Here is a 23,777-nt window from a genome sequence, read left to right as displayed (position 1 = left end):
CTGATGCACTGGGATGACCCAGAGAGATGATATGGGGAGGGTGGTGGGAGGGGGGTTCAGGGTTGGGAACTCATGTACACCTGTGGTGGATTCATGTCAATGTATGGCAAAACCAATACAGTATTGTAAAGTAAAAAAAAAAAAAAGAAAAATCCAGGATCTCATCCTCGAAATCATTTACATCTGAGCAAATGAAGCTCCTGAATATTCACAGGAAGGACTGATGCTGAAGCTGAAGCTCCAGTACTTTGGCCACCTGACGTGAAGAGTCGACTCATTAGAAAAGACCCTGATGCTGGGAAAAATTGAAGACAAAAGGAGAAGAGGGTGACAGAACAAAGATGGTTGGATGGCATCACCAACTCAATGGACATACGTTTGCGCAACTAAGGAAGATAATGAAGGACAGTGAAGCCTGGAATGCTGCAGTCCATGGGGTCACAAAGACACAGACATGACTCATGGACTGAACGACAATAACAATAAATGAAGCTCCTGGCTATAAGCCATTAAGTACATTTCCTTGAAGCACAATTCCCCTTGGTGACCTGTCAAACTAAAGACACCAGCGCTCCCAAGACTCCCATCATACAACGGTGGGACAGTCAGAGGAGAACAGAGACATTCCACTTCAACAGGAGGGTAGAGGGGAAGGTACAAATGAAGGACGGGCATATAACAATTCTGACATCCACCTGTGCAAATGTTGGGGTTTTATTGCTTAAGTTTTAAGATCTGGGAATAATCTTCCAGGGCTCTCAGACTTTCTACGTTATCCTTGCTTTTTCATTAAATGTAGCACATGTTTACAGGTGAGTTTGCCACGTCCTGTAGCTTGCAACATCTTATTAATAGGTCTCCGATCAGGGATCAGATCCGGGGCCCTCAGTACTGGAAGCGCAAAGTCAACCAGCAGACGGCCAGGGAAATTTCTTAAGTTTGAATTTTTTGACAGGGTAGAGAAATGGAAAGAGTGGTTGCGACGAGCTCTAAGGAGGCGAGGAAGGTCACTCAGAAGTCAAGCACCAGCTCCTGGCCAGGGGCCAGCTCGGCTTTTTTGAGTCGCAGAATCCTGCCTGGAGCCTCAAATCCTCAAATCCGACAGGGCCGGGAAAGCGCGACGTTACCTCGAGGAAGTTTGGGCCTCGGCGCCTTCCGTAGACGTCGTGACAGAGGCGACTGGTTGCCTTGGAGCCGGCGGGACGCCACTCGGCCTCCACCGCTGTGGTCAGCATGTCCGTGCTGGATGCGCTTTGGGAGGACCGGGATGTCCGCTTCGACGTTTCCTCACAGTGAGTCGCCAAGATTCCCCAGGGGCCTGGAGCCTGTAGGAGGCGTCGCAACGCGATTTCCCGACCCGCGGACGGAGTCTACGACCCCGCGGCTCACGGGCCTATCGAGGGTGGGAGGAGGTTGTCGCTGCTGGGCTCGCCTCAAGAAACCCCAGACTGGCCGGGACCCTGCGGCCCTCCCGAGGCCCCACAGCCGGGGCTCTTCTAGGTTGTACGCCGTTTCGGTCCCGTAAAATCCTAGGGCTTGGCTTGGCCCGGGTAATCTATCAGGAAGCTTAGCCCAAACACGGCCGGGACCGCCGAGGGCTTGGGCGTCTAGAACACCCTAGTGAACTTGCCGTGCCAGTTTCTTATGGTGGAAGGAACCTGGGGCAGCGACTCAGGAAACGAGGATTCTAAAACTAGGTCTAAAATAAGGACATACATTGTGGGCCCTTAGAAAAATGACTTCATTCTAAAGCTTGAGTCTCCGAAGGAAGAGGGAGTAAGCATTCTCCAGAATCCCCCAGCATGCAAACTTTATTCCCATGGTAAGCTTCCAAATCACCAACAGTAAGAAGGAACCTCCTTTTGAAGTCTCGCAAACAGAAATCCTGTTTTAGGAAATTTAATGTTTTAAAGACTAGTTAGAAACTTCCTACCAGCATTCCAGGAAAAAATGCCCAAAATGCCCATTGGGTATTCAGTTTAGTCGCTCAGTCACGTCCGACTCTTTGCGACGTCATGGACTGCAGCACTCCAAGCTTGCCTGTCCATCACCAACTCCCGCAGCCTACTTAAACTCATGAGGGTTAAGTATTGAAAAATAGTAAAATTAAGGTTTTTAGTAATGGTTTGCTGCTTTTTAGCCACTTCTTATGTTCTTTATTATGAACAGAATTTTCTTCGGTGGAAAAAATGAAATATTAATTTTCCAGACTTAGTTGTGGCTAGATGTCTATTACTAAGATGGTCTTGGATCATTTAAGACAGTTGTGAGAGAAGGGAATTTATAGTTATGTGACAGTAATATGTTGCACACATTCTTTGACTTTTTCTATTACCCTGGAAAGTTCTTAATCAAGCAGAGGTCCATTTCATGAACGTTTTCAGTTTATTAAACATTTATAAAATCCTTGGTATGTGCTGGTTACTGTGCTGTTAACTGGGGCTTCCCAGGTGGCGCTACTACTACTACTACTAAGTCACTTCAGTAGTGTCCGACTCTGTGCGATCCCATAGACGGCAGCCCACCAGGCTCTCCCGTCCCTGGGATTCTTCAGGCAAGAACACTGGAGTGGGTTGCCATTTCTTTCTCCAATGCATGAAAGTGAAAAGTGAAAGTGAAATCGCTCAGTTGTGTCTGACTCTTAGCGACCCCATCGACTGTAGCCTACCAGGCTCCTCCGTCCATGGGATTTTCCAGGCAAGAGTACCAGAGTGGGGTGCCGTTGCCTTCTCCCCAGGTGACGCTAGTGGTAAAGAACTCGCCTGCCAATGCAGTTGTAAGAGAAGCAGGTTGGATCCCTGGGTGGGGAAGAACCCCTGAAGGCAGAAATGGCAGCCCACTCCAATATTATTGCCTGGAGAATCCCATGGTGGGAGATGCAAAAAATTTAAAAAATAAAGATACAAAATAATAGGAAATGACACCACCCCACCCCACCATTCTAGTGCAGGGATACATACAGACAACTATTTAAAATGTGGTAAATACCATCATTGAAAAAAATGAACAAAAAGCTGGAAGATTGTAGAAACAAAAAAGTCCATTATTCCTAGGGAAGGCCTCAAAAAATAATCTGAATTGAGCCCTGATGAATGAGCAGGGCCTTGCTAGAGGAGACAGGAGGAGAGTATTCCAAAATCTCATTGGCTAGAAGGCAGGATCTGGCAAGTAGAGGGAAGAGGTGCAAATAGAAAGGTAAATTAGCCAGATTATGAAATATTCAGTTGAGGATTTTGAACTTCCTTCTTCTAGGCATTGGGATAACTTACTTGGCTTTGAAGCAGGAACTTGATATGATCATGTCTGTATTTCCAATAGATAATTGAATTAGCTTTATTGAGAATGTGTTACAAAGCTCCACCACATATTCTGCTGGGTTTTTCTTTTTCTTTTTTATGGACACTCTACATTGCATTCTGTCAGTCAGCAACCTATTCTTCATTCTTTATTTTCTTGTGTCTCCTTTATCTGATTTTTTACCAAGTCCTACTCTTGCCTGGAAAATCTCATGGACAGAGGAGCCTGGTGGGCTGCAGTCCATGGGGTCGCCAAGATCGGACACGACTGAGAGACTTCACTTTCACTTTTCACTTTCATGCATTGGGGAAGGAAATGGCAACCCACTCCAGTGTTCTTGCCTGGAGAATCCCAGGGACGGGGGATCCTGGTGGGCTGCCGTCTATGGGGTCGCACAGAGTTGGACATGACTGAACCAACTTCGCAGCAGCAGGAATGTTGCTTTGCTTTAATCCATTCCTTCTGTAACTGCATGACTTCTTTGCTCTATACAGAAACCTCTGGGGCTTCTCCACTGTACACCAGATAAAACCCATATCTGTCTGACTGGCATTCTAGTTCTCCATAATCTGGTTTGTTGTCACTTATCCTATTGTATTTTTCACTCTCTCTTAACATGTACCTTCTTCCCCAGCCAGGCCAGTCTCCCCACATTCTCTTATCATTTCTTACTTCTAAGGTCTCTAATCATGGATTCTCTTCTCTCTCTCTTATTTCTCTTTATTTCTGGCTTCTCTGCATGTCCCTGGTCACTCCAGGCCCCACTTGGTCGCCAGGTTCTTAAAGTTCTTGCAAAGCTTATTTTCAGATGGCTGAGCATTCGGTACTGTGTCATTTACACTTTTGCCTGTTTTATATACAGATGTCTTTTCCCTCCCACGATTGTAAGTGGATGTTGTAGCTAAAATATTAAAGCCTTTATATTTATTTTAGACAAATGAAAACAAGACCTGGAGAAGTCCTTATTGATTGTTTAGATTCAGTTGAAGACACCAAAGGAAATAATGGGGATAGAGGTGAGTATATTTCTAATGTATTTTATGTTTCTGGTTTAAATTTAAAATGTTAAGTTATATTAGCTGGAGAATAAGACATGAAACAGCATTATATGTTGCTTATGGTTCCTGATACTATTGTACTAAGTTCTTCTGTAAACAGACCTCAGTTAACCTAGTTTAAGTGATCCATCTCGTTTCTGTTTGACCCCAGTTGATGCGTGCAGTCCAGAAGACCATTCTTGTGTGGTCTTGTGGGAACTTTACATTCTAGCCATGCTGGGTGACTTACTGTTTGTCAAACATATCATGTAATGCTCCAGTTTCCCTTGAGATGCCTTCCTTTGTTTTTAGAATCTCCTATTGCATCTCATTCTGGCATTCACACAGGCTTCAGTCAGTTCAGTTCAGTCGCTCAGTTGTGTCCGACTCTTTGCGACCCCATGCTTAGTTTCTCTGATTTTAGATAGTCTAGGGGTTTTTTCATGGAGGAAGGAGTATGTCATGGCTATAGATTACTCATCAAAAGAATCCCATGGTTATAATTTGGTGAAGAAATGCTGTGTTAAACAAAGTTGTTGTTGTTCAGTCACTAAGTCATATCAGACTCTTTGTGACCCCTTGGACTGCAGCATGGCAGACTTCCCTGTCCTTCACTATCTCCTGGAGTTTGCTGAAACTCACGTGCATTGAGTTGGTGATGACATCTAACCATCTCATCCTCTGTTTCAGTGAACCTGCCTGCCAGTGCAGGAGACCTAAGAGGTGTGGGTTCGATTCCTGGGTTGGGAAGATCCCCTGGAGGAGGCCATGGCAACCCACTCCAGTATTCTTGCCTAGAGAATCCCATGGACAGGAGCCTGGTGGGCTACCGTCCATAGGGTTGCAAAGAGTCAGACACGACTGAGGCAACATAACACACACACAATGGTATTTTATATTTCTAAGACATATAGTTTACCATGCATAGATTTACTTGATTTTTTTTTTGCCTTGGGGCATCTATAGGGACTACTGTTCTATAGGATATACTTTGAGAAATGAAGCTTATCTAACTTTGAGCATATTTCAGTGTAAGAACATCAGTTTGAGGCTAAAGATGAAAAGCATAAGCCTTTAACAGACTTCAGCCTAGCTATAACTACATATGAGGAAAAAATTTGTTCATAGGAAAAAAAAGGCTCATTTAAATGAGAACTGCTAAGAGAGCACTCATATGGCAGGGATTCATGTGTATATGAGAGTTCTTTGAGAAATGTAATTTCACTGAATGGCTTAGTAATTATACTGTCTCTCACACATACTCAGTTGGACGCATATGACCTGCTAGGACCCCCGGAACAGCTTCTATCAAGAAAAAAAAAGTACAAACTTTTCTCGTTTATCAGTTGAGTCAAACCAAGCTGTTGGCAGTGAATACCTGTATTTTTTCTGTCAACTGTCAGATTTTGTTTCTCTGGGATTCTAAATCACATATTGTATATCTTACCTAGAATCTATATGCTCAATCAATATTGTCAATTAATAAATGTGTGAAAAACATCTACAAGTGTTGCTATTGTTGCTGGGCCAGAAGTTTCATGTCCATCTCATTCAGTATTACAGAAGTGGGTCCTTAGGTAAGGTAACCTGATGTTCTGTTTGTTTGCTTTTAGGTAGACTCTTAGTAACAAATTTAAGAATTATCTGGCACTCTTTGGCATTACCCAGAGTCAATCTTTGTAAGTATCTTTTTTAGAAAGCATGCAAGAAAAAGTAATTTGCCACATCAGCTTGCACAGTGGCTCTTGAAACCAAAAAAAAAAAGCTATACCATGAAATATGTGAAAAGTTTTCATTGATAAAAACTTAAGAAATCCTAGATTAACCACAGACTGCATGATAATGCAAAAGAAATGTTTTTTCAATCTGTCTGCTTTGTCTCTTGGATGCTTATAAGATTAATGCCTTTACATTGATTTTTGGTTTTATATTTTCCTCTGCTTTGAAATTTTCTATAACCTGTTTCAAGGGAGATCTAAATTCTAATAAAAAGTACAACCTTTCATTGTGTTAAATGTTGTTTCACTTGTTTTTTAAACTATTGTAGATTATCCAGCTAGACTTTATTTTTGTTTGTTCAAAAGAGGCAGAATTAGCTTTATATTTCTTTTAATTATTTAACTTATTTGTAGATGTTTCTTAAAATTTTTTAAAGTTGTGTTTTTATATATATTTGATTTTTTAAGCTTAGAGTTCTGTATATATATATATATATATATATATATGTTTTTTCCCCTTAGTTCATTGTATCATGTTCTTTAAATTCTTTACTTTTGAATTTTAGCTATTGGTTACAACTGCATATTGAATATTACAACAAGGACTGCTAATTCTGTAAGTCAGAAAAATCTTATTGAAATATATATAGTGAGGAAACAGTAGATATCTGAGATTGATGTTTGTTTTCACTGTAAATAAGAAATTGCTGTTAAAATTTGTCCTTACAGAAATTACGAGGCCAAACTGAAGCTCTTTATGTTTTAACAAAATGTAACAATACTCGTTTTGAGTTTATATTTACGAATTTGGTTCCTGGAAGTCCTAGACTTTATACTTCTCTGATTGCAGTACACAGGTATGGTAATACTTGATAGATTATTGAATATTTTTAAGGTAATTTTATGATATAAAGGTTTAGAGGATAAAATTTTGACATATAGTGCTGCCTTCCTCCAAGGTCTGTTGCAGACTTCCCAAAGATACATAGAACATGTTGCATTACTGTTTAAACACTTTGAAGGTCTTTCCTGGTGGCTCAGCTGATAAAGAATCCGCCTGCAATGTGGGAGACCTGGGTTCAATCCCTGGGTTGGGAAGGTCCCCTGGAGAAGGGAACAAGTTACCCACTCCAGTATTCTGGCCTGGAGAATTCCATGGACTTTAGGATTGCAAAGAGTCAGACACGACTGAGCAACTTTCACTTTCACTTTGAAGTTATTTATAAAACACATAAAACTGTTAAATTAGCTACCAAGATAGTTAAAAAATGAAACAGAATTCATTCAACTTAATTCATCAAATTAAGATTATTCAAAATAATCTTGGTAAATTGAATAATTCAATTAAGGAATTAAGATTATTTTTCTAACAGTAGAAGGCATGATTGGGTGATTTCTCTAAAGAGTTTTGGGTTTTTGTTTAGCTATTCTCTTCTTTACTACCTCAGCTCTTTTTTTTTTTTTTGAACCAGCCCTAATTAGTGTGGTTTTCTTAAAAGTTTGGCTAAGATGCCAGGCCAAGAGAAAAAAAGTATATACACACAAGATTTTTTTTTACATGCAGATATATAGTATGTGTGCACACACACACATATATACTGTTGTTTTAATTTGAATTCCTTTTATTACTAGTGATGTTGAAAATTTTCATACTCTTTGGCTATGTATATAGTTTTCTGTTATAAATTTCTTAATTTTACTGGTATGTGTATTGCAAATTTATTAGTTTCCTAGTTATTTTTTAAAATTTTGTTGATGACTTTTTAATGTATAATGGTTTGATTTTCTTGGAGATATAATTCACATAACATGAAATTTACCATTTTAAAGTTTACAATTTAGTAATGTTAGTATATTCACCACTACTCAATTCCAGAATATTTTCAGTACCCCGAAAAGAAACCCTCATAGTAGTCACTCCGTATTCCCTCCTCCCTGTGGCCCTTGGCAACCACTGGTTTACTTTCTGTCTCTGTGGATTTGCCTATTCTGGGAATTTCATATAAATGGAATCACATAACATAGTGGCGTTCTGTGTCTGACTCCTTTCACTTATGTGATGTCTTCAGACATGCTGCATGCTGTGTCATATATCAGTACATCTCTCCTTTTTATAGTGGAATAAGATTCCATTCTATGGACACATGTTTTGTTTATCCACTCATTAGCTGATGGACATTTGGGTTGTTTCCACTTCTTAGCTATTAGGAATAATGCTTCTATGAACATGCATATACAAGTTTTTGTGTGAAAGCATGTTTTTTTTAGTTCTCTTAAGCACATACCTGATTCATATCTCTTTATTTCACTTAGAGAATATGAAATGGAGTATGAAGGGAGCCAGGAAGCTCCTTTTTCTTAATAGTATAAAAATGTTGGGTGTTTCCCCAAAACAATTTATAGATAAATAATTTCCATTTTTTCCACTGGTTAAATATTGATGTTTACAGTCCTAAAGGAAATTAAGATTTATGGGCAAATGCTAAAATTCTGCTTTTTCATAATTCATATCTTAGAAGATTAAAGTAACACTCATTAGTTTAACAATACATGTTATAACTTATATAAATGACATTTAAAGTTGTTCAGGCCAGGAAAATACTTTAGCTTTGATAAAAGGGTAAATTAGCTTGTATTTTGTGGAGTTAAAATTAGAATTAACCAAAAGTTAATCAGAATTTTCTTCTGTTTTTGTTATTGATCAGTAGGGAAACACAGAAAGAAAAAGTCTAGGAATTTATTATGCAGACACACACAGATACATACTCTGTCTTAGAGTTCCTTTTGGAGTTGGTACAGATTCATTCTAATTTTCTGTATATAGGTAGATGTGGGCATAAATTTTCAGGTTTCAGTGGAAAAGTAATTGTACTCCTATTTATGTTAAGAGAATAATTGTGCTTTTACCTAAAACAGAGAAATGAAGGGAAGCTTTTTGATAGAAAAATTAATATTCATGTCTATTTTTACAAGCATTGTTTTTCAGCTTAAAGAAAAAATTTGCTTCTTCTCATTTGTGCCATACTATTAGACATCTCAAATTTAGGTTACTGAGACAAAACTTGTAAATACTACACTGAAATGACAAATATAGTACAAAAGACTATAATCACCAAAACTTATCAACCAAAAGCAATTTTTTAAACTTACCTTAATAGCTATTTGAGTGATGTACAAATGTGTATTTTTGTAGATAAATAGACATAATCTAAGAAAACCACATTTTCAGTTTGAATTAATCTTTTATTCTTTTTTTATAGAGCATATGAAACTTCTAAAATGTATCGTGATTTTAAATTGAGAAGTGCTCTAATTCAAAATAAGCAACTAAGATTATTACCACAAGAAAATGTATATAATAAAATCAATGGAGTATGGAATTTATCAAGTGATCAGGTACCATGCAAAGAACTAACGAACTTTTTGGGGCAGTGCTTTCTTTGATAATCATTTTTCCATTTATGATTGGGTTTGTATATTTATTTAACTCTTAATATTAGCATTATAGCTCTTGATATAAATATACTCTGATTTTCATATTCTTATACTCTTTTTAGCAACAGTTGTTTTATATAAACTTTAGAGCTTACATGGACCTTAGAGGATCATCTAGTCCAGTCTCTTACTATTCACTTACAGATGAAAAACTTAGGCCCTAAAGACTTAGGTGACTTCCACAGCTAGTTTATCCCACAGTCTCGCTCTTTCTCCCTTACTACACTACCCTCCACAGCAAAACTTAGGCTAATTGAGGTGAGTCATAGGGTGGACTGTCATGGAAGCCTTTTAATCCAGTCTTGATGGAATTAAACATGTTAACTCACTTGGTGACTCCTACATCCATTATTGTAACTTTTCATTTCCTCTTGAAATTATAACCAGATGAAACATATAAGCAACTAATAGTTGGAACAAGAAACAAATCAATTTCTAGAAAAAAATTGTCTCTTACTAAGAATAGTTTCCAGCCTTCATGGGTGTTACAGCCTAGTTTCAGCTGATAACCACTGTGGTAAAACATTGTGCTCTTGCTAAACATGGAATCATAAGCTTAAATTGTGAGTAAGCTTTGCTCACTTGAAAAGTTCTAGTTGTGGACTATGATAAATATGTTATAGGATATAGATAGCTCCACATCTGAGTAACTCCTCATAATGCTCAATTCTGGTATTTTATGCTGCTGTGATAATCAGAATTATTCTCATGTTTAGAAAGTAAAGAGTAGGTATTCAGACATGATCACTGATGTCCCTCTCATCATTCTCCTTCACAGGGAAATTTAGGAACCTTTTTTATTACCAATGTGAGAATTGTGTGGCATGCAAATATGAATGACAGTTTTAACGTCAGTATACCATATCTGCAAATTGTAAGTACATGCATTTCGATGACCTTATTTTAATGTAGAATAAATAATTTCTGTTCAACAGTTAACAGGACTTTGGGGATTCTCTTCCCCTTTTTAAGTGACAGCATACTTTTTAAATGTTGATAATCAGAAAAGACCCAATTGTATTTACAGTCAAGCGAAACAGCACCATTATCAGCTTACATTTCTGTTTTCATTAAGAGAAAAATATACTGGATTCTGGGCTTCCCAGGTGGCTCAGTGGTAAAGAATCCACCTGCCAATGCAGGAGGCGTAGGTTCAACCCCTGGGTCGGGAAGATCCCCTGGAGAAGGAAATGGCTGCCCACTCCAGTATTCTTGCCTGGAAAATCCCATGGACAGAGGAGCCTGGTGGACTACAGTCCTCAGGATTGTAAAAGAGTTGGACACGACTTAGCAACTGAGCATGCATGCACATGCTGGATTCTAAAAGTTTAAATAGCACAGATGCAGAAGATAAACGTATGGTTATTGGAAGGTAAGGGGGAAGGATAAATTGGAAAGTTGGGATTGACACATGTACACTAATGTATGTGAAGTGAAGTGAAGTGAAAGTCGCTCAGTCGTGTCCAACTCTGACCCCACTGACTATATAGTCCATGAAATTCTCCAGGCCAGAATACTGGAGTGGGTAGCTTTGCCCTTCTCCAGGTGATTTTCCCAACCCAGGGATCGAACCCAGGTCCCCCACATTGCAGGTGGATTCTTCACCAGCTGAGCCACAAAGGAAGCCCAAGAATACTGCAGTGAGTAGCCTATTCCTTCTCCAGCGGATCTTCCCAACCCAGGAATTGAACCAGGGTCTCCTGCATTGCAGGCAGATTCTTTTACCAAATGAGCTATCAGGGAAGCCCCCAGTGTATATAAAATAAATAAGGACCTACTGTATAGTACAGAGAACTCTTAGTACTCTGTAATGGTCTATATGGGAAGGGAATCTGGAGAAAAGTGGGTATATGTATTTGTATGGCAGATTCATTTTGCTGTGTACCTGAAATTGGCACAACCTTGTAAATTAAGTATACCTCAATAAATTTTTAATTTTAGATAATTATCACACAGATTAAGGTGATTTTTCTTAGATTTTATTCAAAGTACTTTCCAGGGAAGCTTATAGAAAAACTTGAACAACCTTTTTGGCCAACCCAATATATAGTGTTCTTTGGCATGGCTCACTGACTCACACACTTTATGGCTTGCTACTTTCCGCTCAAACCCTTTTAAAGCCAGAATAGATTCATTGATTCTGTGAATGAAGTGTTTTTATTGTATTCAGATACAGCCTGTAGTATAAGTTGGATTCATACCACAGGTTTGGTGAAAGGAATCAAGATGGCTTTTATTGATAATGATTTTAGCTTAAATTAAATTAAAGCTGTTAGAATTTAGAATAAGAACTATTTACATCTGAGATCAGTTTGTTTTGGGAGTGGATAAAAGTGATTCTTTTAACTCTGCACTGCTTAAATGGTAAGTATGTGATTCAGTGAAACAAATCATAAACTCCAATAAGCTGAAGGATTTCATTTTATATATTTAAAAAACTGCTCATTAGATCCCAGTGCAAATTAGATGAAACATAAAAATAGTTAATAAAAATCCTGTAAGGTTATCCTGTGATGATCACCCTTATTGTAGAATATAAGTAGTCTTAAGACTAACCAGTTTCATTACTAAATGTTTATTGAGTATTAGATGTAATGTATGTGATACCTGGAAACTTTTATTTTTAAGAAAGATTTCTTGACCTGTGAGAAAGATAATTATTTGCAAAATATTCCCAGCCTATCTTTTGCTAAGTTGTTTTATATGTGAATTACTTTAAAGTATCTGATCATTGATTTGCCAAATAGTGAGCACTTACCCTGTGCTCAGTAATGAAAGTCGTGAACCAGAACACAGTTTCTGCCTTTAAGAAGCTTCCAGTCTGGTGGAGAAAAGCAATACATTAAACAAAAAAATGTAGGATCTGATAGGAAGAAAATTATTTCTGGTCATCTAAAGAAATATAAGAATTAACACCATAGCTAGGAAAATGTGAGAGTCTACACAGGCATTTGATATAATTGATGTTAGTATTGTTCATTGCTGTTTTACATTGCATTTACATATGCTATAGCTTGCTCAGCCTCTATTATGCTGAAAACTTAATTATTGAGTAGTAAACAACCTGTGCTTTCTGTTCTTCAAGTAGTGTACTTTTTGTTTTTTTAAGAATACAGTTGCCAAATATGGACTCTGGAATGAATTCAGCCTGGCCTAAACAACTTGCAATCTGATACTGCCAGTCTGTCACGGAGACAATCATTTTCTAACTTCAGCTCTGTGCCTCAGCCATTGCCCTGACTCCCCGCCTATCAGTTCAATTGCTCATTCGTGTCCAACCCTTTGCGACCCCATGGACTGCAGCATGCCAGGCTTCCCTGTCCATCACCAACTCCCGGAGCCTACTCAAACTCATATCCCATCAAGTTGGTGATGGCATCCAACCATGTCATCCTCTGTCATCCTCTTCTCCTTCCACCTTCAATCTTTCCCAACATCAGGGTCTTTTCCATTGAGTCAGTTCTTTGCATCAGGTGGCTAAAGTATTGGAGTTGCAGGTTTAGCATCAGTCCTTCCAATGAATATTCAGGACTGATTTCCTTTAGGACTAAATGGTTGGATCTTGCAGTCCAAGAGACTCTCAAGAGTATTTTCCAGCACCACAGTTCAAAAGTGTCACTTCTTCAGTGCTCAGCTTTCTTTATGCTATAACCAACCTAGACAGCATATTAAAAAGCAGAGATGTTACTTTGCCAGCAAAGGTCCGTCTAGTCAAAGCTATGATTTTTCCATTCCTATAGATGTGTATATACACACACACACACACACACACACACACATCTTCTTGCCAGTTTCTTTCTTGACAGCCTCTGTCAACCTCAGTCACCTGGTTACATTAGCTGTTCATAACCAGGATGCCACTGTTCTGTGGTTCTTAACCAGGACTCTGTATACGCCTGGCAGGGTATGAAGTAATCTAAATGGAAGGCCAGGTTTTCATTACAATTACCATTTAGTCTGTCTGTCTCTCTCTTTTTCTTTCTCACCTTACAGTACCCATCTTTTTCTGGGTATATGATACCCCATCACCTACCACAAACACTATCCTTCTAGGGCCTTTGGTCTGCTGGTCATAATGTTAGATTCTCCATGGTTCTCTCTAACCCTACCAGTGAGTACATTTTGTGTCACTTTCTACAGGTCCTGCATGTCATTATGCTTCTGTCCCTCTACCCTTCTTCCAGGTCACTGGTGTCACTGCCCCTCTGCTAGCCAAGTTTCATCCTCATGTCACACTTAACGTTTGACCTATCCCAGGCTTCCTTGATGCCCAGTGATGAATACCCATACTTTCTTTTTTTTCTCCAGTAAATGGAATGGGGGTTCTTTCAGAATTTAGCCATCTATGATGTAAGAAACAGGAGGCACATGTGACTTTTAAAAACTAACCTAGCCTTAGAAACCACCAAAGACACTGGCTCTCCATAACTAAAAGATTGTTGGTCTTTGGTTTAAAATATTCAGGGAAGTTGTGGACTCCCTGAAGCAGGGAACCTTTAAGTCAGAATTTTGTGCATATTTCAGCGGCATTGTCTTTGTATTACCTTACAAATTTGTTGCCTGTTTCCAGTATGAGAATTTTTATTTACTTGATCTCCATGGGAGCGTGAGGAAAAAGAAAAGGGAAGAATTCTGTTTTTCAAACTATTAAAAGTAGTTACTGTGTAAAAGTTGGAAAACTACTGTTAAAATGTCACTACTGTCAGATAAAAACAAACTTTTTTTTTCTTTTTCGTTTTACATCTAGCGGTCAATAAAGATTAGAGATTCAAAATTTGGTTTAGCTCTTGTCATAGAAAGCTCTCAGCAGGTAAGATGTTTTACATTTTTATTAATCTTTAATAGATTTTAAAAACTGTATGACAGTCTATGTTTTTAGTTTTATTTATATAGTAACCAGTTTATATCCAAGAAGAATATTAGCTGTAACATGAGGTTAATTGTTCCCATGGAAAGAATCCTGCTTATGTTTCTTTATTGGGCAGACATATTAATTATGATTATGGTCGTGACATTATTTCAGTCTTTATACAACCCTATGATACAGTTACTATTTTTCCCCATTTTACAGTCAAGGAAACTGAGGCTTGGAGAAGTTAGGAACCTTGTCCATGGTCTCATAAGTAGTAAGCGGTAGAGCTAGCTTTTGCTTCTAGGTCTGACTGATTCACAAGACCAAGCAGCAAAGGTATACACAGATACACACACCCTATTTGAGATTTTATACTACCAAACACAGGTTATACTGTATCTAGTTAGAAACTGCTGTGCCCCATTATGCCAGGTGTAATTTATACTTATAAATTTTTTGAAAGTGGTGTTTCTCTTCTGAATTCTAAATTTAAACAGGAATGTCTGCTCCTTTCCCCTGGCCTATAGATTGGTAGCTGCCATTTATTGAGTGTTTACTATATTCACAACAACATGATAACCATTTTATGGTTAGGAAATTAAAGCTTAAATGGGAATTCCCCAGCAGTTCAGTGGTTAAGAGTCAGCACTCTTATACTGCCACGACCTGGGCTCAATCTCTGGTCAGGGAACTAAGTGCCTGCAGGCCTCGTGGCACAGCAGAAAGAAAAAAAAAAGAATCTCCCAACATCACACAGCTAGGAAGTTTGTTGTAAAACCAGGATTTGAGCCCCAAAACATATACTCTCACCCCAGAGCAAATTGCTCTCAACCATCACCATATGGGTACTTAATTTTTTTAATACTTTTTCTCCAACAACAGGTATGCCATTCCCTTTTGTCTTTTAATATATAGTCTATTCATTTTCAAGGTCAAGCTCAGGAAAAACTTAATTCCCTTGACCTTCATAATCTACAGTAGTGTATTTTTTTAATCTTGAAATATTACCTTTGATATTTACAGATGAATTTATGTGATATCTGGATACTTCAAAATAATTCTGAGTGGGTAAGGGGAGGAGATTTGGGGGATGGGAAAGTTAAAGATGGAACAGAGTTGGCCATATGTTGTTACTTTTTGAAGCTGGATGATAGCTACATGGACAGTTATTGTACTCTTCTATTTTTGTGTATGCTGGAAGTTTTTATAATAAAAAATTTAATTTAAAAAAATCAGCTTACATATTGTGTTCTGAAATAAGAACAATTAGAACTGTAGTTTATCATATGTTGTAAATGATTCCTCAGGCTTGTTTTCTGGTTTTTCATTATTTTTTCCTGTAGAGTGGAGGATATGTTCTTGGCTTTAAAATAGATCCTGTGGAGAAACTACAAGAATCAGTTAAGGAGATCAACTCACTTCACAAAGTCTATTCTGCCAATCCTATATTTGGAGTGGATTACGAGATGGAAGAAAAGGTATTTTGTTCAGTGTGTGATGTATAGAATTTGCTGAATTGTCTTTATATAATCTATAAACTTCAGTTAGCTTTATGCAAAATTTAATTTTAAACCATGTTTAAAATGATGAATATACAGACTCTGCTTAGTCGGTATGGCTGACTCTTATTTGTGCCTACCACCTGTCTTCTCCCTGGCTGCTTCACCATTCATTCCTGCCCATCTATGTAGCAGTCTATCCAAAGATGTCCCCATATGCAAGGCTCTTCTGATGTACAAAGACTTAAATCTCTCATTCTGATAACTTTATTTTTATTCTACTTCAGCCACCCATTAGCATTTGGTCAAACCTTACAGGCCTCACAAACACTATTTTCTTCCTCTAGTGACCACAATATAGCAACAGCAGGAGACTGCTTCATCAATGTGGCCTGTGTCAGTTCATATTTATCAGAGCCTCTTCCAAGTCAGTTATGAAATACTTTGAATATCACGCTTGCCTGTCTGCTCTTTGTCTTCCTCGTGACTTCTAGTTTCTGCCCCAGTCACTGCTCTCCGGGTCCATCATCTGTCTTTTGGCTTTACTCTTCAGCCTCTGCACGTGGGCCCCTCGTCATCTGGTGGTTCACTGGTGTCCTCCCAGCCACTCCATTAGAGACTCCTCACCATCTGCTCTGACAGCAGTACCCTTGCCAGGGACGCTCTGTCCCAGGCTCCCTTGCTGTCTGTTCTTTTGCTGAGGCCCTCACTGTCTGGTGTATTGCTGGTGTCCACCCACTCTTTCATCAGTATCCCAAACAGTACCACGCATGTCGAGCTATATCGTATATCACACATATTATCTGTCTCTTCTCCTGCTCTTGGAGTACTACAGCAGGTGGCCAGGGAAGATCAAAAAGCTGGATTGGACAGCTAAGTACTAACTCATACCCTCTGACTTCAACTTCGTTGTGCTTCTTTTTTCTCTCCCTGTCAAGTTCCATATATATCCCCTTCCCCTTCCAGCTGAAGTTTGCCTTTGGGTTGTTGACACAGTATTGGACACTCTTCGGTATTTTATCTCCTTAACCATCCTTTCTGCTTTCTTCCCAGCCTGCACGGCTTCCAGCATTCTCCCTTTCGCTCTGCCTCCTCTGTATGTTCCTCAGCAATATCACTTGCTCCTCCAGTTTCTTCAGCTGGTACTTATGTAGATGACTCCCAGATCTTTCTGACCTTGGCATACTCTCTCAGCTTTTCATGGTTCCAAGTATTATTGAATATTTTCACATAGATGAACATTCAAATAACATGAATTGAATTTCTCCTTTAAAATTTTATCTTAGTAATTTAATCAATAACTTTCCAAATCAGTGAGATACAGTAGGACATGATTGAGTATCTCAAACTTGGCATACCTAAAATCTTGTCATTTTTTCTCAAAATCAAAATCCTACTGATTCATCTATTTATTTACCACCTTATTGTCAAAGTCAGATGTGCTCAAAACCCTGGGATTTACCATTATTTATTTTTCCCGTTATCTCATTTTAAACATTCAGCCAATTATACCATCCTCTCCCCTGTCCCTATCCCTTTCTTTCCATTCAAACGGCAGTTTCCTTTGCTACTTTTGCTTGTAGAATAATGTTGTAGAACAACCATGGTCCTTGGAACCTGACAATTCTGACTTCGGTTCTAATTTCACCATTTATTTGTGATTCTAGGTGGATTTGAGCTTCAGTTTTCACATTATAAAATAAAGATAATCTCTTTCACAGAGTTATTGACTGTGTCCATAAAGTGGCCAGCACCTGGGAGACGCTGCTACCCATTCTCTCGCTACCTTTCATTTTTCTTTTTTCCCCTTCTTTGGCCCTCAGTGTGTAATAACAGTTAGCCATAGTAACTCGCTGTGTCACTACATGTAAGTCCTACTCCAAAGACACCTGTTGAGGGAGGTCTTCCCTGACTATCCATCTACAACAACAACCCCTGTCACTTTTTTATCCCTTATTTTGCTTGTTTATTTGCTCTCTCGCTTGCTTGCTTTATTTTTGGTAACACTAATCAGTCTCCTCCACTATAAATAATGTTCACGAAGTCAGGGATTTCTGTCTATTTTCTTTAACCACTCTGTCTCCAGCAATCAAAAGTAGCACATACTAGACTCTTAGTGAATAGTCATAATTGTTGAATGACTGTGTTGAGTGCCTACTCTTTGTTGTTCACTGCTCTGAGAATTTTAAATGCCTCATCTCATTTAATCCTGCCAAAAACACTATGAACTGTATCATCATCGTTATTATAATCTCCATCTCACAATTATGGAGACCGAGGCTTAGATAGGTTAATTTACTTATACACAGTCACAAGTTCTAAACATGGTTGAAATACCAGCTGTTCTCAGACTAGGGAATCAGGTCAACCTCTTGTCAGCACTACACTCCTACATCAACTCTCCCCCACAAATTACCCATAAATAGTCCACATTGTCTGAGCTGGTATTTAAAAATTTCAGTAGACTCCAGTCTACCTTCCCCTCCTTATCTGCACAACCACAGTGTGAGTGATACTCCTTGGCATTGTTCAGTACAATATTCCTGCTTAGCTCCTCTGCCTCGTGGGACTCTCATGTTCTGACCATGTTGTATTATTCCTCTTCAGCCAGATCCTGTGGTTTCTCACCTTTGCTGATGCTGATCCCCTCTGCCAGGAATACCCTTTCCCCTAATCCTATCTGTGAAAATCATCCTTGTCCTAAAAGCCCTCAGTCACATGCCAGCCTTTTCTTCATGAAAGTTTCTGGTATATACAAGCCAGAAGTTGTGCTGTCGCCAAACTCTCCTATTACAATAGACACTGCATTTGTTACAGCTATTTTCTGTAGGTTGAACCATATGATATTATTAATATTTGACCATTTTTAAAAATTAAAATGGCAATTTCTTATAGTTCAACTTGATATTTAGTTACTTATAATTGTATTTTATCCTTCACTCCACTCCAACTATATTACACACCTTCTGTGGTAAGGGTGAAAACTTTATACTTTTGGTAGTACCAGCATGGGGGTTCCCAGGTGGTGCTAGTGGTAAAGAATCCGCCTACCAAAGCAGGGGATGTAAAAGATGTGGGTTCAGTCCCTGGGTCGGGAAGATCCCCTGGAGGAGGGCATGGCAACCCACTCCAATATTCTTGCGTGGAGAATCTCATGGACAGAGGAGGTAGCCAGCATAGCACCTCATACACTAAAGATATTCAAATATTTGAAAAGTGAATTAATAGATATCAGTACTGTATGTACTTTGCTTTACTTTTAGAATATTCCATACAAATCTTAGTTCTTTTTTTTCACGAATTTCTTTTTTCACAAATTCTATTCAATGACTGCTTCGAGGAAATTTTAAAATATGCTATTATACAAGTTAGGTTTTTAAACTACCAGAGTTTTTAACTATCAGAAAATCAGATAAAGCCCAATGAGAGTTTTTTTTCTTTATGAATACTTCTAAGTATCATATCAAGTTTGTGTAAATTTTTCATTTGAACTCTTTTGATGATACTAACATCAGATTTAAAAGCTTAGATTTAACTGACTCATTTTATTATTCATGTAAGTTTTAATATAATATAAATTATGCGGTGATTTTTGTAAGACTTGAGTAGTTGGTAATTGTGATATCCTTTTGTATTTACAACTCTTATAGCACATTCTACTAAAATTATTTATTTGTTTAATATGGTCTTATTGATGTACTTTAACATCTACTGATTCTTTTTAACATCTACTGATTTTCAGCCACAGCCCCTTGAAGCTCTGACTGTCAAACAAATTCAAGACGATGTAGAGATAGACTCTGATGATCACACGGATGCTTTTGTGGTGAGCATATGAAGGAGCATCACTAAATTTCTTGTGTTTTTCTTTTTTTTAACTCTGAGTCATGTTCAATTAAATAATGGTTTAAGTGTGTAAAATATCATAAAGCTTGAGACTTTTTAGAGTGTTTTAAACATGAGTTGGAGAATTTTTTTTTCCAAGGTAGGGAATTTTTTGTGTGAGAAAATACTTTTAAATTACCAAACTGGGAAATAATTTGAGAACATAACTTATTCAGAGGATTTCAGATATGTGAAAAGTGTTTTCATACTTTAAGATAATAGAATATGTTAAATATAGTTGACCTCCCTCCTTTTAATTTTATAGGTGTATTATTTTAAAATGGATTTCTATTTGAACAGTAAAATTTCTTGTTTTCAAATCTGTATTATTTAATAGCCAAAATAATAATAATGCTTTCTATATACTGTGGTCTATGAATCTGACTAGAGTACTGCTCTGGGAATGAAAAATTTTAAGCTAAGTATAAGATAGTTAATTGTAAACTATTACAACCTCAGTGTGTGTGCATTTGCTGACACACTGAAGCACTTACTGCTTTGTTTTGTTTTGCCAGCATCTTTTAAGCCAAAAGTAGGGGTAAAATTTTATATCTGCTAAATCATTCTCTCATCTACTTTCAAGTTAACAGTGCTAACTATTCACCGATTACAAAGCACAGTTTTAGCACTTAAATTTAGCATAACTCTTGAAGACATTGACAAAAGTGCATTCTGCTACCAGCTTTGTAAAGATAGGTGAGAAAACCATTAAAAACACAGTAACAGAATTTAAAATACAGTTACTTCCAGAATTTTTCTGTAAGTTAATTACCTGTTGTTCCTTAACCTCTTAACCTATTATGTGTCAAGTATGTGAAATATAATTTTCTTTGTCTTATAGGCTTATTTTGCTGATGGCAACAAGGTAAGGATATTTTACCTACAGTGTATGAAAAAAAACTTTCTATATTCCAGTGTTCAGTATTCACACACTTATGTGAAACCTATTTTTTGTTTTTTTTTCCTCTTCCTTGCTCACCTTCTCTATTCCCATCTCATCCTCTTATCTCCCAAAAAGCAACAAGATCGTGAACCTGTGTTTTCAGAAGAACTGGGGCTTGCAATAGAGAAATTGAAGGATGGATTCACCCTACAGGGACTTTGGGAAGTAATGAGTTGATCTTGAGTTGAGCTGAATTTCTATTTACAGATATCTCAAGATTAAAGATACTAGTCGCCTACTATAAGGCATGGAATAGTTTTTACATTTACAGAAAAAGTTTTTAAGAGAGTTTTTTAATGATTAAGAAAAAGATCATTTATCTAAGATTTTACTGCCAGTCTTCTAAAAAAATTATATTTGAAATTGTAATCGAAATCTTTCTGGTTTGTTGTAAATATGTTTATTTTGTACCTAGTACTTATAAATTATTAGTCTGTGGATATTAAAAGACTGTATTATATTGAGCTTAATAAAGAGTTTATGCAGCACCATTAAATGTTCTGAAAATATTTTAAAGTATAAGACTCTTCTTATGGAGAAATCAAATACTGCTTTCTTAATTATAAAATTCTGGTTTAAATATATTTATAACAATGTAAGCCAACTCTAATATAAATTACAAACCTTAAGCTTACCATTTTTAGGTAATAATTTATGTAGAAACCAAAAATTATAGCTAACTTTGGAGGATATCAATTCCCTATGTAAAGTTTTGGGTACTGTTTTGTAAATAATTTCAATATCATTTTGGCAAGAATACATTTATAAGAAAATAACTTTAAATAGTTTGTAAATAAATAGTTCATTTATTGACTTTCTGTTTGTATTCCTTTAAACTTCCTTGAAGTGTTCAAAAGTTCAATATTTTCTGATATCTTGGTCAGGTAAGATTTGGTGACTTCTCTGGCATCACTTTTTTTTTTTTTTTTTTTGCCTTTGCTTCAGTATAAAGAAATGTTGTAAGGAACTTTTGTCAAAACATTAAAATTAAACAAAGGAGCCCTATTTCTCTAGAGTGAAAAAACTGAGTGTGTAAAATCATTTAAGATAATGCAACTGTATGCACAACCATAGACATGTAATAATCAAGTGCTAACCTGAGTGTCTCTGGAGAAGGAAATGGCAGTCCACTCCAGTATTCTTGCCTGGAGAATTCCATGACAAAGAAGCCTGGCGGGTTACGGTTCGTGGGGTCGCAAAGAGTCAGACACGACTGAGCAGCACACATACACACAACCTGGGTTTAATAAAAATCAATAAACAAAAACTATTAATTGGTTCTGTATTTAAATAGGAAAGGATTTTTAAGGGATGGAGTTATAATAACCTATATTAGGGGGAAAGTGTGCTTGAAAAATATATACAGATCACAAAATGAAGCTCGGAATATTATTTCAATAGTTTTTCAAGCCAAACAGACTATAAAGTTGCTGATTAGTAAGTAATAATCTCAAATGTCATATTATGATGCTTGCATCTGACTCATTAATCTTTTCAAATGTTAGGTGTTACGTGTAGAGAGAAATGAGTCATTTATTGTTTAAACAAGAGAGCAGCTGTTAGTTTTTTCTAGTGTTAAAACCTTTAGTGGCATCTATAAATGGAAAAAGAGTCAACGAACTCTTCTCTCAGCTGTTGTTTTAGCAGCTGACAGTACCATTGACTTCACCGTGATGTAAAATAAGAGGAAAAAACCTTTACTCACGGATGGAGACCTTGAAATTTAAAAATACATATTTCCCTAATCTAAGGACAGTCATTCATTCCTTTGACAAATGTTTATGGAGCACTCATGAGGTCGTGTGGCTATAGCACTGAACAAAACAAACCTCCCCAAATCCCTTTGTTTATGGAGCTTATGTTCTTTTGAGCATGTTTAAGAATACCAATCTTTGAAAGTACAATATATTTTCACCCCGACTGAGTTTTTTATAATGTGATAACATAATTTTATAATAAAATATTTCATGAAGAAGTATATGATGCTATTTGTGTATAAACAAAGGATCAGTTTTTTTCAAGTCAGCCTTCTGCATCCCATACTTAATATGGTGTGTTCTATTATAGTCAACAGCTTATATTCTAGTTGTATATTCTTTTTTTTTTTTCATGTATAAAGCCTGTTTTTCAAATAATAACCAGGCATTGTAGCACTTCGTCCTGATTTTGCTGTGTTCTGTTGATTACATTGTTCTGATAGGGTTACATCTGTTCCATTTTTTAAATTTTTATTTAATAAGAGATCAACACTTAAAACTGTAGAATATCTTTATTAATCATAGTGTATATGTTGTGGGATTTTTTTTTTCCCCTAATGTCAACTTTTAACTTTTTTTCCTGGTTTTATTATTGTTGTTTGCCACATCAAATCCTTTGCAGAGCAAGGCAGAGTGTGAACGAGTAATATCATAATTTAATCAATACTAATTATAGTTTTTCTGCTTAAGAATAATGATAATTTAGGATATCTTATAAAGTTAGCAGTTTCTTTCCATTTAATTTAGTCGTGAATTGGGGGGGGTATTATTCTTTTAAAGGTTTTTTCCAAAAAAATAATCTGCCTAAGTAGCAATCTTTAAGTTTCCTACTTCTCAAAGAATATTATATATCCTGCTGTTTTAAGTAGAAAATAAACATTTATAACAGTTACTGGAAAGAGGATCTTGCTTATGAGTATTCAAATGAACTCACCTCATATTCTTGACCTTTGCATCATTAATTCAGATAGCCAAGTAGCTTGCCACTAGACCAGTTTTAGCAGACTGACTCATTTTTATGATTCAGTTTTCTGTTAGTTCAATGAACATTTTCTTGTGGTATCCTTTATTAGCCTATCTTCTAATGCTTTATGTATTTTAAAGCTTTCCACTTCATTTAAATCTCTCGTTTCTTAGCTGTTTCCTTAGTGATTAAAAGTTCCAGTTGTTCCTTTCAATCTCTGACAGCTGCAAGAGCAACTCTTCTTCCAAACTAGCTCTCCTACATTCCCGTTGTTAGCACTGGTTTCTATATTTAGCTGGTGGGATTAAATTGCAAAGGCTTCAAGCTGGG

At 37.2% G+C, this 23,777-nt stretch overlaps 1 protein-coding gene across 1 annotated transcript; it reads left to right on the top strand.

Moving 5' to 3' along the window:
- Nucleotides 1-1,218: 1,218 nt before the first annotated feature.
- BBS5 (Bardet-Biedl syndrome 5) lies at nucleotides 1,219-21,092 on the top strand. Its single transcript, XM_068968974.1, has 12 exons — nucleotides 1,219-1,292; nucleotides 4,231-4,313; nucleotides 5,948-6,013; nucleotides 6,619-6,668; nucleotides 6,782-6,909; nucleotides 9,313-9,448; nucleotides 10,326-10,421; nucleotides 14,295-14,357; nucleotides 15,743-15,877; nucleotides 19,641-19,724; nucleotides 20,625-20,648; nucleotides 20,802-21,092. The coding sequence occupies exons 1-12, from the start codon at nucleotides 1,234-1,236 to the stop codon at nucleotides 20,901-20,903; spliced, it is 1,026 nt and encodes a 341-aa protein (XP_068825075.1). The 5' UTR covers nucleotides 1,219-1,233; the 3' UTR covers nucleotides 20,904-21,092.
- The last annotated feature ends 2,685 nt before the right edge of the window (nucleotides 21,093-23,777 follow it).

The sequence above is a fragment of the Capricornis sumatraensis genome, chromosome 3 (genome assembly GCF_032405125.1).
Source record: "Capricornis sumatraensis isolate serow.1 chromosome 3, serow.2, whole genome shotgun sequence".
NCBI classification, from domain to species: domain Eukaryota; kingdom Metazoa; phylum Chordata; class Mammalia; order Artiodactyla; family Bovidae; genus Capricornis; species Capricornis sumatraensis.
This window is presented reverse-complemented; position numbering and strand designations above follow the sequence as displayed.